The sequence below is a fragment of the Xenopus tropicalis genome, chromosome 5 (assembly GCF_000004195.4).
Source record: "Xenopus tropicalis strain Nigerian chromosome 5, UCB_Xtro_10.0, whole genome shotgun sequence".
NCBI lineage: Eukaryota > Metazoa > Chordata > Amphibia > Anura > Pipidae > Xenopus > Xenopus tropicalis.
This window is the reverse complement of record NC_030681.2, coordinates 18461088-18479478: the sequence shown is the minus strand read 5'-3', so window position 1 is coordinate 18479478 and position 18391 is coordinate 18461088. Positions and strand designations below refer to the sequence as shown.

Below are 18391 nucleotides of genomic sequence, written 5' to 3'. Positions count from 1 at the left end.
GTTCACTCCTGTCCTGATAGGCACATATTACCCGTCATCAATAAAGGAACAGCAAAGCACTTGGGAAGTATTTACAGCATGTGGGACAATGGGCAATAAAGAAATATGGTATGGCAGTAATAGGCAGGTACAATATAACTGATGAAATACAAGACGTGGCAGCGGAAGTGATAATTTGTGTTTATTAACAAACCATGCACAAAGTGTGCCTGAGCGTTCTTATGCCCAGTAAATATTGCTATGGAACCAGTCCAGTCCATATATACAGTATACTGTATTTATATCATACTATTTACTCTGTAAATTACACTCAGTTTATATTTGCTTAAGAACCAAATCATTAATACCATGGCAACCGGAGGTCTTCAAGGAAAGTCATGTAAATATTTGCTCTTACAGAGTTTACAAATGTGTGAATGTCATGATACATGCTGATAATTCACTTCATGCATGCATATATATATATATATTATCACATGACCAAATTAACACTTATAACTCAGTATTATGTAAGTATATTTTTTGGCTTTTATGGCTGGTAGAATAGCTATCTTGTCTTTGAGAGACCTCGATTACTTCAGGAGACCTCAAGTCCTTAAGTACATTGCAACAAGATTTACACAATGGTCAGGTTGACCCTCTCGGCCAGGGCAAAGACACACAGAACTACTATCAGCTACTTGTCATGGCTACTAAAATAGACAATGCTGATCATTTACTGATAATTGTCTTTACGTGTTGAAGCAATTCTCAGTATTGTCTATGGCAGGGGATTTTTTGGTGTTTAGTAGCCGTGAAAAGTAGCTGCTACTAAGTAGCTCTTTGTGTCTTCAACCTTATATGACTTTTGGTTGGTTGACTGTACAGATAGGAGTGGGCTAAGTAGTTAGACATTGAGCAGTAATAGCTTTCCCATCTTAGGACCCACCAATAAGACATGTTTCTGAGAGACAACACGTTGCCATTGGACATCAGTCAAAATAATCCATACATTATTAACATTCTTGTGCCAATTATGCCTAAAAAAATATTTACTGCTTGCATGTCCCAAATACAGTTAAGAGGGGACGTTATACCAAAGTTAGGACTCGTGACATGCAAAGAATAAACACTGCTGGTAACTTGCAATCGACCAAAAGACCAAGAGAAATTTTATGGCGGCCAATACCCTTGTCATCTACCTCCGTCTCTGCACTTTGATCATCAGAAATCTAAAGCCAAGACTGAAAGTTATCTTAGGGTGAAATTGGATATTGGAAAGCGGTCTGCTGGATATTCGCCGTACCACTTCACGCTCATCCATTCATCAAACCCAAGGTCTGCCCATGAGTTGGATGTTACCATTCCTGATGTGATTTTTGTTTGATAAACCTTAGGGAGAGGTAGTACAACACTAGAAAGCCAGCAATTATACCAATAAGAACCAGGTAACTGGCATATAGTGGATGGCTATCCATTTCCATGTTCGAGATAATCTGTAGGAAAGATAAGTAAAACCATCAGCGGCAGTGATCATAAATGGCAGCAACTTTGATCCAAAATACAATATAGTCATGTCTTGGACATTACATGGAAAGGGTGATGTTTCATGTGCATTGCTGAATAGGAATAAAAGCTTTGGCCAATGAAGCTTAAAGTTTTATCTTTCAGCTGGTATGTAAACTGTGTTAAAGTGACTCTATCTTTAACTGGTGTAGGAAATGGGATAAAGTAAGAAGACAAACTATAGAGACCCTTGGAGCAGCAGCTTTCATGTAGCTCAAGACTACACACTTTATTGGCAACTAAAAAGCAAACTCACTGCTGTTCCAGGGATCGTGATGGTGATGTTTCCAACTGGCACTTTGTAGCTGAGATCCGTAAACTGAACCTGCATTAGTCCTTCAAAGCCCCAACGAAGGAAAGAGACATAAGAGATCCAATAGGGAACTGCAATGGGTAATAAAAAATTGTTATATGAAATGGCATTTCAGTTTCACTGCGATAACTATAGTCACATAGCTTTAAAATAATATGCGATAAAAAAACTGGAATGAGATCTGAAAAGTTGCCGGAGATATCTATTATACATCTCAATAATGCAGTGTGCTTATCTGTAATTAGGCCTTGGGTTAGTAGGCAAAGGCCGACTGCTTCAGGCTGAAATGATTATCAGAGAACAATATTATTGTTATTGATACTATGAACTGGACTGACACTAGAATTTTATATTTTTCTTATCTTAAGGGGCTAATTATGAATATTGCTCTTTAGGGAATTACTCGGGCAAAATGCCTACAATACAAGGTTGGCACCCAGAGTGATAAGAGATTAAATGACTCAAGGCTGGACACAAGTCAATTTGACACAAAAATCAATTCTCGCCTCAAGACATGACTAGGGAAAATGTTGATTTGCTGCCCTGGATAGTCTTACAACACTATAGTAGGATAGCGTTGAGAAAACATCTTTTTATCACCTAAAGCTGTGATGCACAACCAGTGACTTAGGGGCAACATGTCGCTCACCAACCCCTTTGACCCACACAAAGTAGGTGCCATTTTTACATTTCTGGCTTGGAGACAAGTTTAGGAAGCCCAGAGACACAGTTTTACTCCAAGCAGAGGCCCCAGCAGGCTAGAAGTCCCAATGGGACTACCAAATAGCCAATCCCAGCGCTTATTTGGCATCCCCTAAGAACTTTTTTCATGCTTGTCTGGCTCCCCAACACTTATTATATCTGAGTGTAGCTCACGAGTAAAAAACATTGGGCATCCCTGACCTAAAGGGTGGTCTAAACAAAGAAGTTCAAAATTTATGTGTTGGTGACTCTATCTTTGGGCACCCTTTTCATAAACTCTAAGGTTTGTTTTCATTTTCATTTAACCCACCTGTCCATAGGTTTTCCAATCTGATAATAAATCCACCAGTGAGATAGGACGAGGTAAATATAGCATTGCTGAGAAAGGAAGACATCTGGAGTGTGGGAAGTAGAGCAGACATCCACAGGGCCATGGCCCGGCTGCAGTATACAATAAGCAACAACAAAGCGAAATTCAGCAGGAAACATTCTGGATGAGGGTTGAGGTTTGCCAGCCAGTAGATAGGAACACCATAGAAAATGACAAAAGCGAAGTGTTCGGGAAGTTCCCCAATTACCTGCCAAAATATGAGCTGCATTACTAACCTAAAGCATAGTTACATATAGTTACATAGTATTCATTGAGGTCTGGCATGGTGCCGAGAGACTGGCGGATTGCTAATGTGGTGCCGTTATTTAAAAAGGGATCCCGTTCTCAGCCTGAAAACTATAGGCCTGTTAGTCTGACATCAGTAGTAGGAAAACTTTTGGAAGGGGTAATAAGGGATAGGGTACTTGAATACATTGCAGTTCACAATACTATTAGTTTGTGCCAGCATGGTTTTATGCGTAACAGATCTTGCCAGACTAATTTAGTCGCCTTTTATGAGGAGGTGAGCAGGAACCTTGATGCTGGAATGGCAGTTGATGTCATCTACTTGGACTTTGCTAAAGCGTTTGATACAGTACCTCACAGAAGGTTAATGATCAAATTAAGGAATATTGGCCTAGAACATAATATTTGTAATTGGAAAGAGAACTGGCTGAAGGATAGAGTACAAAGAGTGGTTGTAAATGGAACATTTTCTAATTGGACCAGTGTGGTTAGTGGAGTACCGCAGGGGTCAGTCCTTGGGCCTTTGCTTTTTAACTTGTTTATTAATGACCTGGAGGTGGGCATAGACAGTACTGTTTCTATTTTTGCTGATGACACTAAATTGTGCAAAACTATAAGTTCCATGCAGGATGCTGCCGCTTTGCAGAGCGATTTGACAAAATTAGATAACTGGGCAGCAAACTGGAAAATGAGGTTCAATGTTGATAAGTGCAAAGTTATGCACTTTGGTAGAAATAATATAAACGCGAACTATCTACTGAATGGTAGTGTGTTGGGGGTATCCTTAATGGAGAAGGATCTGGGGGTTTTTGTTGATAACAAGTTGTCTAATTCCAGGCAGTGTCATTCTGTGGCTACTAAAGCAAATAAAGTGCTGTCTTGTATAAAAAAGGGCATTGACTCAAGGGATGAGAACATAATTTTGCCCCTTTATAGGTCCCTGGTAAGGCCTCACCTTGAGTATGGGGGGCAGTTTTGGGCTCCAGTCCTTAAGAAGGATATTAATGAGCTGGAGAGAGTGCAGAGACTGCAACTAAACTGGTTAAGGGGATGGAAGATTTAAGCTATGAGGTGAGACTGTCGAGGTTGGGGTTGTTTTCTCTGGAAAAGAGGCGCTTGCGAGGGGACATGATTACTCTGTACAAGTACATTAGAGGGGATTATAGGCAGTTGGGGGATGTTCTTTTTCCCATAAAAACAATCAACGCACCAGAGGTCACCCCTTTAGATTAGAGGAAAGGAGCTTCCATTTGAAGCAGCGTAGGTGGTTCCTCACAGTGAGGGCAGTGAGGTTGGGGAATGCCCTTCCTAGTGATGGGGTAATGGCAGATTCTGTTAATGCCTTTAAGAGGGGCCTGGATGAGTTCTTGATCAATCAGAATATCCAAGGCTATTGTGATACTAATATCTACAGTTAGTACTAGTGGTTGTATTTATAGTTTATGTATGTGAGTGTATAGATTGGTAGGTGTGGGTTGGGTGTGCTGGGTTTACTTGGATGGGTTGAACTTGATGGACACTGGTCTTTTTTCAACCCTATGTAACTATGTAACTATGTAACTATCTAAATGGATGCAATGGCACTTGTGTTTTGACACAAATCTGGTGCAAGTTGAATTTATTCCAGAAAATAAATCTGGAGAATGTATTGTCACAACCCTCTGTGAGAACCTAGGAGCTACTTCCAGGGTGGTGGTATCTCAAGGGTTTCCCAGCATCATAAGTCACAGTTGTGCACCATTCAGAGGCATTGAATCTCGTCCATAAATTTAGACGTGACAAACGTTTTTCTCACTGAATTGAATCTGAAGTCCGAAATGGTTACCCATTTTTTAGTTATATCACAGACCCTCAGCTACATAGGTCAAAAGTGTTCAAGCAATTTTGCTAAATAAGATCTATTATAGAAAAAGTTAATACTTGTCTTGGCAAAAATACTGAACAATCCAATTATGCTGAATCCAATTACACTAATGCAGTCATCAATATGAAGCTGTTCATTTTTCATAAAAAACTGAATCGGAAATTACCTTAGCAAAAAAGTATGGTGTGACAGAGTAAAGCCCATCTTCCAGGTCGTGGTAAAGCATTGCTCGTTCTGAATGGCCTGAATAGAGAAGGATTTTTTTTAATATTTTACTCCTATAGAAACTCCTATTTTATTTATTGTTCAAACATAAGTTTTTAAAAAACAAAGCCATCTGTGAACTTACATTTTGCAACAACATCTAAAACCACAGCAAAGGGGGTTAATGATCCTTTCATGAACAGGAGTGCGATTGAGTCCTGTATGGAAAGCTGGTTATTTCCTTGTCCGTAATATAAAAATCCAATTAACAGTGCCATTACCAGTGCCTCAAAGCCATGGATAAGTAACGTGCTAAGGTCCCGCAAATCATTGGATACGTGCCGCCTGTTGGACAGAGAGGGAATTTATGGTTGGTGACTTGTTGCTACAGCAATACAACAGTTGTCATCACTTAAAAAGGGTAAGATAAGGTCCTACCTCTGACAGTATTTCTTGTACAATATACATTACTTGGACCCATCAAAAGTCAATCCACTAATGGTTTTGGCAAAGTAAAGATGACAGTTTCACATTGTACTTGTTGTACCGCCCATAACTTTTATCAAAAAGGGACTTGATAATCGTAGGTCAAGAGTTATTCAGATTGTACATCGGCTCAAGGTTCTGGCATGTTTCCATTTTCAAGACCTTGGAACCAGGACAAAACATTGAGACAATCCACAGTCTGAATAAACACTGAACTATGATTATTCAATTATCATTTTATCATGTATGTGGTTGTGTAGGTGGGCCTTGAAGAGAATAATAAAAAATATCTTAGTAATAAGTGGAAATACCTGAGTAAGACAGAAAATTGGTGCAGGCCACGAGGAAGTTGATCCATATCACTGTTCTTTATTTTAATTGCTTTTTCATGTGCAGAAACAGGAAGGTTGATACTAAGCAAAAAAAAAAAAAAAAAAAAGAAAAGTTAAACCCAAAAATCAGCAGGTAGGTATCCACATTTGAATGAACTTGAACTTTACTTGACAGATATGGACCACTAGTAAATCCTTAATTTGTTGTCTTTGTATCCTATGGTCAGTCCCCATCCCAGTCCATATCTGCTCAGGGATCCCTCTTTCATTACCCCAAATGTCAAATAATTGTATCAGAAGAACAGGAGATCAAACGTAAATCAATTTCTAGTCGGGCACCTGTAGCTGGTACAACAAAAGGTACATACCCATGTAGAAATTGTAGCCATTGTAATGGTATTATCCCTGGTGATTTTGTTACTCATCCTCAACATGGCACAAAGCACGAGGTAGGTGGCTTTTTTACCTGCCATAGCAGGGATGTCATCTACTGTGTTAAGTGTCCATGCGGTCTGGCCTATGTGGGCCAGACTACTAGATCTATCAAAGTTAGGCTCAATGAGCATAAATCTACTATACGTAATTACCAACCACAATCCCCCTCAAAAAAGGAGAAGGGTAAAGATATGGAGAAAAAAAGAGAGACATTGCTTGCCAAGCATTTCTTTACACATAGACATCAGGTGTCACAGGTTAGATGGCAGATTCTAGAAAAAATTATGGTTAAACAGGGACAAGAAAAAAAGAAAGTAATGTCACAAAGGGAGTGCTATTGGATTTGGCTATTACAGTCCCAGCACCCAAGGGGGTTAAATGAGGAATATAATATGACATGTTTTTTTGTAAGTACAGGTTATTTATTATTGTATGCTTTTATTACAGATAAGTAATCCTTTTGGTTGTGCCTCAGGGATAAAAACTTTCTTTCTGCTGCATGTAGGGTAAGATTCCTGTTTCTTTGAAATCAATTGATACATGAATTGAAACATGTTTTTAATTGCTACAATTTTAGCTTAATGTTAAAATGTTTTGTATTTTAGTATCCAGTGGGACCTGCTATTCTTTTCAACACTTGATTTCAGTCGGGTTAGGAGACCTGAATTTGAATTATGTTGTGTTTATATGCACTATTGCACTATGTATGCACTATTTATAATTGGTATTGTTTATCATGTTGGAATATGGATTTAAATGTGTTGTTAATTAATTATGCTAATTATGCAAATGATTTGGATATATATGTCGTCACTTCCACAGATCTGTATGCTTGATAAAGGGGTTGTTGTGCCCCGAAACGTTGCACCTCCGCATTAAAGATTTTTATAGGGCTTGTCCCATTTTTGCAGCTTTGAGTGCCAGTGCTTTTTTGTGGCAAATAATTGTATCAGCACATTACCTGTTTGGCTACATTTTGCAAAGATACTGTCATTTGGAGACTTGGCCAAGCATGCCGACCACTATGTGGCTTAGCCGCTGGAACCCTAGATGCGCCGTTTATTTTCTCTGAAATCTACAAAAAGGTATATAGGCTTGTATTTGGACTCACCTAGTGTTAGTAGGTGTGATATTTTTATTTGCTTCTCCGGGAGGTTTCCATAGGAAGTCATCAGAGTCCTTGACTTTTTCCCAGAAAATTTCAGCCAGGGATCTTGTCCTTTCCAAAGATTCGGTTTCTCGCTCTTTGTTCCTCTGATCAATGCTGGTCAAATCAACTGAAATCACAGATTATGATGAATTAATGAGTTAAACACTAATCCCACATGAAATTATTATTTTCTTAAGATGAGGGAGGTCTAATTTATTATTACTGAATTAAGCACAACTGATTGAGGATCTAATAAGCAAGTCCTCTAGCAATAACACATGCAACGTAGGATACAAATGAACCTTCATACCTGAGAGTTCCTGGCATTAACAACTATGGCCACAAGTGCTAGGTGCAAATGTATTGATCCTATTCATTTATTGATCCTATTTTTAAAATTGGTACATTAGATTATTGTTGTGATATAGTTGACCCTATTGGAATTAGTATTGGTGTTTGGTCTCCGTCTTTGTTCCTTCTATCTCTCATTTTCTTTACAATTCCTATTGTTTCTAGCGCTACACAATGGGCAATGTTAACTATATGCTAGGTGGAGCGTGCAATGGTGGCATGGGAATCCAGGAATTTACACATAGAATTGACAAGGTAGAGTACAGGGACATTGACACATTGTGCATTGTGCCTACAGGCATATAAATAGGAATATGAGCGCACTATTTTTGGATTATACGCACCATAAAAGTCTGCAGGGTTGCTGTATCTGGGACATGGATACCCAATAGAGGAGAAATATTCAACCATGTCTTTGGCGGTCCCAGAATAGATAGTGGCCCCAGATGACAGAAGGAGGACTAAATCAAAGAGCTGGAATATGTCAGAACGGGGCTGGTGAATTGATAGGAGAACCAGTCGATTCCCTCGGGCAAGCCTGGACAGGGTTATCACAAGATTGTGTGCTGTGAAGCTGTCCAGTCCAGATGTTGGCTCATCAAGTATAAGGATACCTGCCGGAGATAGCACAGTTTAATCAGTAAGGTTGCTCTTCTGTTTAGCTTTTGCTTTATGATAAATGGATTTTTGTTCTATAGTTTTTGCTTTGAAATAAAGAGATTTGGGTGTGGTAAAGGGGATTTACAGCTTACTCTAATTTCTTTTATTTGCGGCAGCTTTTAAAAATAGAAGATGTAAAAGATGCTCCAGTTGGACCTCTGACTACAGGGCTAAATTAATCAGTTTTAGGGTGTAGAGAGGGCATTCAGTTTGCTCTGGGTCCCTAGTATAACAAGATAATAGATAGCAACATAAAAGATATACAATACTAAGTAACAGTTGATAGCTATTTTTAGTATACACATCAGGGATGTCCAAGCTGTCCAGCCTTCATATGTTTTAATGGAACTCCCCTCCTAATTTTAGGTCGTAGGTTCTCTAACTGTGGGGCTTCCTGATTAGACCTGGGATGAACATTGACTTTCCTGTTGGCTCCTGGAACCATATGAAGGTGACTTTTATAATGTATGTATGTATATATGTATGTATAACTTTATTTATAAAGCGCCACAAGGGTACGCAGCACTGTACAATATACACAATTACACACAGGGAGGACAAGTGTTATAATAAATACAATAAATATATATAAATACACAGGGAATAAGTGCCATTTGGTATGAGACACAGTAGGAAGGAGGTCCCTGCCCCGTAGAGCTTACAGTCTAAGTCTAATGGTATTTTAATAGATCTGCTTGTTTTACTAGAGCACAGAACACAAACCAGGCTTTAGGTTGTATTCATGCCTTTATTTCATCCTGTTAAATGCATTCTTCATCAGTCTACTGACCTGGGTTCCAAAGAAGCTGAACCCCAATGCTAACTCTTCTGCGTTCCCCACCAGAAACGCCTCTAGTGTATGTGTTCCCGACTTTAGTGTTTGCACACTGCCGAAGCCTTAATTCAGCTATGACGTCTTCTACCTGTTTGGAACGAAAGGTACATATGGAGACATCCAGAAATCTTAGCAGCTTTTCTATAATGGAGAATAAAGAATAGTGTTCCCCTAGCTTGTGCTTTATTCAGAAGGTGCAAACTGGAGAGGAGCAGGGGACTCTGGTTACAATAGAATCTGGCTAATATGAGCAGTGGGTACAGGGTTCCATGTCCTTGCATCAAATTGCTAATCTGGCACAGGGCACAGAGCACAGTAGAAACCCAAACTAGGATTAACACAACTAATTATTGCACAGGGCTCTCAGGGTGGAAATACTGGGGCCTTTGCACTTTATAAAAGATCCCTAGAATTCTTTAATGTGAATATATTTTGACACACTTATATTAATGGCCCTGGAATAGAAGTTGCCTAAACATAATATTGGTCCTTTGCACCATTTTAGTTAACTACTTCAGCTTCAAGTATCAGGCAAAGACCCTGGGAAGGCTCTTACCTGCCTTCGCCTTTGCTCCTCTGAATATGACTTTGGAAGGCGCAGTTTGGCAATGAATGTCAATGTTTCTCGCACAGTCAGGTGAGGTAGAAGCTGATCATCCTGCCGTACGTGAGCCACACATTTCTTTACTCTGTGCTTTGTGCTGACCTTTCCGTTTATTAGGATCTGCCCAGATTTAATCTTTCCTCCTTCATCCTTACATGTAATGATGTCAAGTAATGATGTCTTCCCACACCCTTCAGGGATAAAAAGAGGAGAGGGATTCATGGAGCAATAAACACAAAACAAAATGCTTTTTCCAACATATTTCATTTCCCCAGGGTCGGACTGTGGGGTGATGGGCCCACCGGGGCTCCCGCCCCCTAAGTCTCTCCCCCCCACAGGTGCCCCCCTAACCCCCCCTCGCAGCGCCCCCCACCCAACATCCTCCCCCGAGCGTGCGTAATTTAACACGTCGGGAAGAGCGGTCGGGCAGAGGGAGCGTGGCAAGGTTTGGGTCTGGGCCGCCGGGGCCTACTGGGATTTTTCCCGGTGTCCCAGCGGCCCAGTCCAACCCTGCATTTCCCCTTGCTTCAGCATTTTTTATTCACCTTTCTGGTAGCTAGCTTGCGCTCTATGAACTTCGGTTGCCTAGTTTTCTTCTTGGTCAAGACTCACCGTCCAAGTTGTGAGGACAGGTGTGTTTCATTACGAATTTACAATGACATTAATGATGATGTAGTTACTATAGTTGGAGTAGTGGCAAATGATACCTATGAACATGGCAACTGGACAACCAGTTATCAAGATCCGGTGCCTTGGTTGTGTAGTTTAACTGATAATTTGAGGGTTAGGATAAATTATCATACAGATAACCCGACCATTACTCAAGTGCAGTCCCCAGATCAGCCAATACCAGTGGGCAAGGAAAAGAAAGATTATGTAATCTCCCATACTATACAGGTTACAAGAATATTGGAAAGAGCATACCTGAAAACATTTCTTATGAGACACGAACAGAAATAGTGAATAGTATTTGACAGTATGGATCACTCTTACCTGTATTTCCTATTACAGCCAACATCTGTCCACTGGTCACTTTCACATTTATATTTTTCATAGCAGAGATCTGGCCATCTTTATTCCATTCCCAAGGCATTTTAAATTCAGCTAACTTCTCATACCATGGGATCTGGGCATTTAAATTAACCTTTGAATTTAATTAAAAAAAAAAAGTTTTGTTCACCAAATTAGTTTTTATCCTTATTATTATTATGAAGAAGTAGAAGAAGAAGATGAAGAAAAGATTGTCCTTTAGGTAGTAGGTTCTTGTCATACATTTTTGGGGGGAATTCACTCTGATTGGGATACAGTACTGGGCCAATACAGTAAGCAATACATATAGGGAGAAGCACATCATTTCCTTTCAGTCATTGCTTTAGTTCATGTATTCAAGCTCAAGTAACAGGCTGGAAGATCTCAATGGTCCCCAGTTCACAGTTCACAAAACACCTCATTTGTTTGTCATTTGTTTGCACTAAATGCCTCGAGAGATTATTCCAGTAGAACATCTAGTTTGGAACTAATACCATTTTCTTTATGCCTCTGAATTCCAGCCTCTTGTTATAGATGGGGCTCATTTAATATGATAGGGCAAACATGTACTAGTACAGTGACAAATATCAACCAATCAGAGCCTTATTTTATTACTTCAGACACAGGAAACTGACTCTCTGGTTTGATAACATGATATACTGCATTTATGACATTCTTACCTGGTAAGTTAAATCTTTCACCTCCAGGACGTTTGGTGCTCCAGAATAGGTAAAATATAGGCTGTTATCTTCTTCCGGTAGATACAAATCATCGTTGCGCCTTAGGCTTGGCTGCAGAAGAATTGCATATAATAGTGAGCAAATAAAGTGGTCATTCAGAGTCCTCAAATGGTTTTCATGGAACTAAAGGAAGAACCTAGTAGTCAATTGACTAACATGTCAGGAACTGTGTCTATAGCTTGGGTGTATCTCTATGCCTCCAGCTCCCTCTGACTAATAGTAGGCTTTGGATCACACTAGGACCTAGCAGATGGTATTAGGTGGCCTGAGACGTCCATGGAACACAAAACATTTATTAGCAAACTGACAAATTAACTTTTATTATGTCGTAGAGCAGGGGTCCTCAAACTTTTCAAACAGGGGGCCAGTTCACGGTCCCTCAGACTGTTGGGGGGCCGGACTGTAGTTTGGAAAAAAAAAGCATCAACGAATTTCCATGCACACTGCACATATCTTATTTGTAGTGCAAAAAAACATGAAAGAGCAATACAATATTTAAAATGGAGAATAAAGTGTGGGCCTGCTATTGGCTGCTTAGAAAGAAATTATTCCATGAGAAATGATTCTGGAGGAGCAAATCAGGGGGAGCAAATCATTCATTCGAATTTTGATATATAAGTCTCCAAATGTAGGATATGTTAGTAACGGAATAGGATCCCAATATTTTTGAAGTTGAATTTTGTGCTTATTTACTTGTAGAGTCAGCAATACAAATATAGAGTTTTACTGAAAGGAGAAGATGGTTAAAATTTCAGTGTTCAGAATTGTATACAAAGAGAGAATTGTGATGAAGAGGTTTGTGCCTCTGTATTGGGAGAATGTGTGACACTGGGCTAGCTGGCAGTTTCCCAATATAAACATTTTTGGGATGTTTTGTTGTGCAAATGCCTGGAGAAGATTTTCTCTGTCAGTGCAGCATTTAGCGGGGAAGGGGGAGCTATAAAGAAAAAAACAGCAGATATTTAACTTACAAGGTAGCACCCCACCTTCCTGTAGGGAAAAACCCCCTCATTCAGTGGCCTGCTTCCTGCTGGGAGAAACGCGGGCCCGCGGGCCATAGTTTGAGGATCACAGTTGTAGAGAGTGCTATTTTAAGACAATCTGCAACTCTTAATTATTAGGTATTATTAGTGGATTTTAGGTTATTTAGCACCTCCCCAGTTTGCAATTTTAGCAGTTATTTGGTTTCTAGGGTCCAAATTATCTTAGCAACTAGGCAGTAGTTAGAATGAATAGTTGGAGTATAAAACACAGAGGCCTGAATAGAAAGGAAAGTAATAAAATTTAACAATAACAATAAAATTGCACACACACAATTGCAGCCACAAACAGCAATATTTGTATGGCCGCTGGGGTCAGTGACCCCCATTTAAAAGCTGGAAAGAGTCAGAAGAAGTAGGCAAGTAATTAAAAAACTATAAAAGAGTAACAAGTAAGCCTAATTAAAAAGTTACTAAGAATTGGCCATTCTATAAGTGAACTACCCCATTAATAGCAGTTTTCCCAAGATGTAGCAGCTTATTGTCTGAGCAGAGACTTATCTGCAGATTTAGCAGCAGAGACTTAGCAGCAGATTTAGCAGCAGAGACTTAGCAGCAGATTTAGCAGCAGTAGCAGCAGAACTTGCACCTTGGTGAAAACTCATCCTGTATTTTGTAGATATTGCTTTGGGCCATACGTAGTAGAATAAGCCATGTAATATTCACTGGGTTGAAAATGTATTCTGCCTGTGCTTTTAATTATGTTGTTCACTAATCTTTTTTCATATATTTTTAATATATTTTTGCCATTATAAAGCACTAATGATTATCACTAAACTCACCCCCCCCTATAAACAGGGTCATTTGTTTAAAGGGAGATAAGGAGCTCTGAATAAACAAACTCTTCCCTTCCTCAAAATGCAGCCTCTGAGATAAGAGCAGTGCAATATAGTCATTTGATTTATCAGCTTCTCCTCTGCTTGGCAGAACAGGAAGTGACAGGAAGTGCTAAGTGAAACTGGTTTAATGTTCTCATTTATGTATAAAATAACAAAAACCATAATGCAATAGGCAAAAGTATGTTCCGTGCTAGCACCATTTATTGAGCTTGTGTGAAAGTGATACTGATATCTAAAATTAAACCATTTTTAAATATATTATATCATTGCCTTACAAGTACTCTCTGATGCTTTTACATTCCCTATCTGATCCCCCATGTTCCTCTATGAGGGGGCGGCAGGAGGCCGTTAGCATTAGAAGCTGTAACTGACAGGCTGAGAAGGGACAGGCAGGTTGGTGAAACAGTCCCCCCACTACTCCAAGCCCAAGAGTGATGGCAGCCCCACAGTTTAGGAACCAATGTACTAAACTGCAGTGATGGGCCAAGTAGCCCCCCCAACCCAGATGTTAGATTGTCAGCTCTTTTGGGCAGGGCTCTCTTCGCCTCTATCGGTTATTGATTGCTTTATATGTTACTCTGTATGTCCAATGTATGTAACCCACTTATTGTACAGCGCTGCGGGATATGTTGGCACTTTATAAATAAATGTTAATAATAATAATAATACCCCTCTGTTTCCCACTCAGAGCCCCCCGCTCATCACTGTCTGTGTGTGAAACATTGTCACTCTTTCAGCCGGCTGCTGGAGTTACAGAAGGGACTGAACTGAACCAGCAGTATTCTAAACTGTTACAATTTGATACAGTACTAAATGAAAAAATGTTTTTTTATGAAGGCAAACTACCCCTGTAATAATGGATTTTTGTCTAAGTTTCAGGATCCAAAAATGGATCTCCGTGCCCTTTTTTTTTTTAAATCACTGAAAAGCCCAGCCCAGTCTACATATGAAGAGTAGGGCTTATTATTGATTTATTTCAAATGCACAGATTAAGCTGTTAAATCAGTTTGAAGACGATTTTGTCAGGAGCTGGGAAAATGTGTTTTTTCTTGTTACCGTAACCTTAAACCAGGAAACGCATGAGATGCACTGTCAGCAGGTTGTCAATTTGCGTGTCGGCAACATAGCATTATACGTCGCCTGCAGGGAAATGGTTAAAAGAAACAGTTTGTGCAAACTGCATCTTAAGAAAGTTGATTTGCAGTTCAGCAGTTGTAGGTAGGAGTAGAGATTGTAGTAGTAGGGCAAAATGGACGCAGCAGGGCAAGATGAGGCAGGAACACTTTATAAATGTGCTTTTTTTTTTTTTTAATTTAAAGCCCAAGTGTGCAAAGAAGTGCAAACACAAAAGTGCAGGAAGAGTGTAATGACAGCCTTAAAAAAAGGGTAAGTTTAAAAAAGCCTGAGGGTCATCTGGCCCAAAGGCAAAAAATGATTGGAAGTTTTTAGTCCTGAAGACTAGGGCAGGTTTCACCACAAGGCTAGGTGGGTCCCTTTATCCTTCCCCCTCCAGCCTGAGAGTTTATAATGGATTGGGAACACAAAAAGAACCCCCAAAGGAGAGGTTGGGTGTAAAGACAGTGCCAAAGTTCCAGTGTCCATTGGTGCTTTCTCCCTCACCATGGTCATCAGGCACCCCAATGGTGCAAATCCTGGGGCGCTAACTTGGGCATAATCAGCTGCATAGCCCTTTGGCCAGAGAATCAAGTTTCATATCTGCTCTGTCTTGAAAGCCGTAACTCCCCTCCCTTAAGAACAGGTACTACAAAATCTATACATCACTACAAAGCTAATAAATCATTTACCATTGATAATGGTGAAATTCTAACCAATCACCTAAACATTGCGGAGGCATTTCAATATTACCTACAACTTTATTATACGAAAAATGATAATACAATAACTCAACCCAACTCAACCCAACTCCCAAAGCATAGATAAATATCTGTCATCTATCTATCTATCTATCTATCTATCTATCATCTATCTTACATCTAAATGAATATCTTGAAAGTGTCCATTTCTCAACAAGAAGTAGAATATGCTATAAAATCTTCTCCTATGAAGAAAGCTTCAGGCCCAGATGGTTTACCAGTAATATATTATAAGATATTTGCACAGCTTTTAGTTCCAAAACTAACGGAATTATTTAATTCTATATTATCAGGAGGATATTCCCCAGAAGAAATGTTACAGGCTTTTACCAAAGGAAGGTAAAGATCCAACAAAATTACCAAATTATAGACCAATTTCTTTCAAGTAGATTGGAAGATATTCTAAGTGATATATTAAATAGTGACCAGGTGGGATCTATTAAAGGTCAACAATCTCCAGACAGTACCAGAAGGTTTATAGACTTACTTCATACAATCCATAAGACCAAAACCCCAGCATTAATCATTTTGTTGGACACAGAAAAAGCGTTTACACCACGAGGTAATAAAAAAGGTTGCGATAATTCTATTACGGTATATGTTCTGTGTCTGTACTATATCACAATCCTACAGCTAGAATAATTAATGAAGGTTTGCTTTCTCATAAATTTTATCTTTCTAATGGCACATGTCAAGGTTGTCCTCTTTAACCATTCATTTTTAATCTGACAATAGAAATTCTAGCCCAAAAAATTAGAAACACAGATAAACTGTCTGGTATTCAAATTGGTCCGAAAGATCACCGTATTGGTTTTTATGCTGATGATATAATTATTGCACTAACCCCACAGAAAGGTTATCCAAACTTAAGCAAATATTACAAGAGTTTGGTGACATTTCTTACTATAACATAAATTAGTTTACTATGAAAACTGCGGTCAAAGTTTGGAAATAATGCATAAATGATTAATTACATTCTTCTTTTCCTGATCCATTAGCACCAATTTCTATTTTGGAACCTATATTAAAAACAGAACTTAACAACTGGAGTAAAGACAACCGTCTTTACTCCAGTTGTTAAGTTCTCTTTTTAATATAGGTTCCAAAATAGTTTAAAAGACTTATACAATATGGATCAACGTAAGTCATTTACTTCTCTAAAGGAAGAGTCCTGTGGTTATTAAAGTGCAACTGGCTGCTCTTTTTCAGCAACAAGGGTTGCACTTCAACAGCAGCTGAAGGATCATAGGGTCAGTCCTAATTAATATAAAACTGGTCTTATTTTCCCCCGCTGCATCTCTAGAGCTCAAGGCAGCCAAAGAGCACAGGAGTCTTAGATCTCTATCTTTAGAATGGGAGAACTGCTTTCTCTGCACTTGTACCCCAGAATATTAAAGAATCTTTATTTTGTGTTACATACTATAAGCTACCGAAAATGCCACCCCACCCCACTTGGACAAAAGCAGCGATTATTAGCTGAGAATATTCCATTTATTAAACTGACCAGCTACAGCAATGTGGAGTATAATTCTAGTTATATGCTTTTCTCCATAATTAAAACTGAATACATTGAACATCACGCACAGTATTAGTACAGATATAAGTTTCTATCAATCTATAATGGCAACGGATACACATCCATCTTTGGTCTGTTTACTGGTATTTAGCATGAGAGATCCAAGACAAATGGCACGGATATTACCACTAAAGGCCACCTTGTGTATCCTGCATTACTGCCTCCTGCAAGTAAATATCATATCTTTCAATGATCTTTAATCCAGAGAATATGCCAAGGCTCTTAAACATGTACTACCATGTTGACAAAAAAAAAAAAACCCATTGTTATTATGCCTTTCGTGCAGTTAGGTTGAGATTTGGGGATGATTGCCCTGTTGCCTTTGTAGATACAAGTGAAATGTTACTACAAAGTCCTTATGTATCTGTAACCTTGATAGTGATCTATGGGGAGCCCCAAAACTATGTTTGCCCTCGAAAATAATATATATTTTATACATCATTGGTACTTGTCTGGACCAAAGCATATGTCAAAGATATGTCAACTGTTATCATACTTTTTGTAAAATAACGCTATCTCTCTCTCTCTCTCTCTCTCTCTCTCTCTCTCTCTCTCTATATATATATATATATATATATACACAGGTATGGAACCTATCTGTCTATAATTTAGATTTCTATACCTTAAGTATGCTAAAACCATTTAAGCATTAAATAAATCCAATAGGAGAGAGAAAAAGAAAATCATTTTCAAAGATTAGAATTATTTGCCTAAAATGGACTCTATGGGAGATGGCCTTCCTGTAAACTGGAGCTTTTTGGATTACAGGCTTCTGGATAACAGGTAACATACTTGTATCATGTGTGGGGATTGCCACCATACATGTACAATACTATGTTCCTTATCCATTAGTATTAGTTTCTGTCTTTGCAGATCTGTACTCACCGGAAGCATCTGAAACTGATCTTGTTTTTTCAGCACCTCATCTCGTTGCCCATAAGTGCCATCCATTTTTCAGGGTCTCATATGTGATCAATGTCTCTTTTTTTCCAGCTTTCAGAAAATGGCAGGGATAAGTTCAACAACTCTGTAATGAACTATGCCTTCTGTGCTATGGGTCTGGTGTGTATAAGTTGGGCAGCATTTGGTTCATCCCTGCTGTTTTACATCAAACACGCCCAGCTCCAAGGTAAAGTCAGTCAATGAATTGCTCTGTTGATTTACAGAGCTGGAGTCTAAAGTATTATCAGATAGGG

At 39.1% G+C, this 18391-nt stretch overlaps 1 protein-coding gene across 1 annotated transcript; it reads right to left on the bottom strand.

Annotated features, from left to right (window-relative positions):
* Positions 1–756: 756 nt before the first annotated feature.
* abcg8 (ATP binding cassette subfamily G member 8) lies at positions 757–18364 on the bottom strand. Its single transcript, XM_031902626.1, has 13 exons — positions 18081–18364; positions 11807–11917; positions 11091–11241; positions 10050–10288; positions 9449–9581; positions 8343–8612; positions 7609–7774; positions 6042–6143; positions 5390–5589; positions 5207–5283; positions 2871–3138; positions 1802–1929; positions 757–1475 (listed from the first exon to the last, which is right to left on the bottom strand). The coding sequence occupies exons 1-13, from the start codon at positions 18144–18146 to the stop codon at positions 1338–1340; spliced, it is 2049 nt and encodes a 682-aa protein (XP_031758486.1). The 5' UTR covers positions 18147–18364; the 3' UTR covers positions 757–1337.
* Between the last annotated feature and the right edge of the window lie 27 nt (positions 18365–18391).

Coding starts and splice junctions, on each gene's coding strand:
- abcg8 (XM_031902626.1), bottom strand. CDS start 18,146: ATGGATGGCACTTATGGGCAACGAGATGAGGTGCTGAAAAAACAAGAT. Junction 5,590..6,041: donor CAATTTTCTGTCTTACTCAG/GTATTTCCACTT, acceptor TCTGTCCAACAG/GCGGCACGTATCCAATGATT. Junction 3,139..5,206: donor CACCATACTTTTTTGCTAAG/GTAATTTCCGAT, acceptor ATATTTTGGCAG/GTAATTGGGGAACTTCCCGA.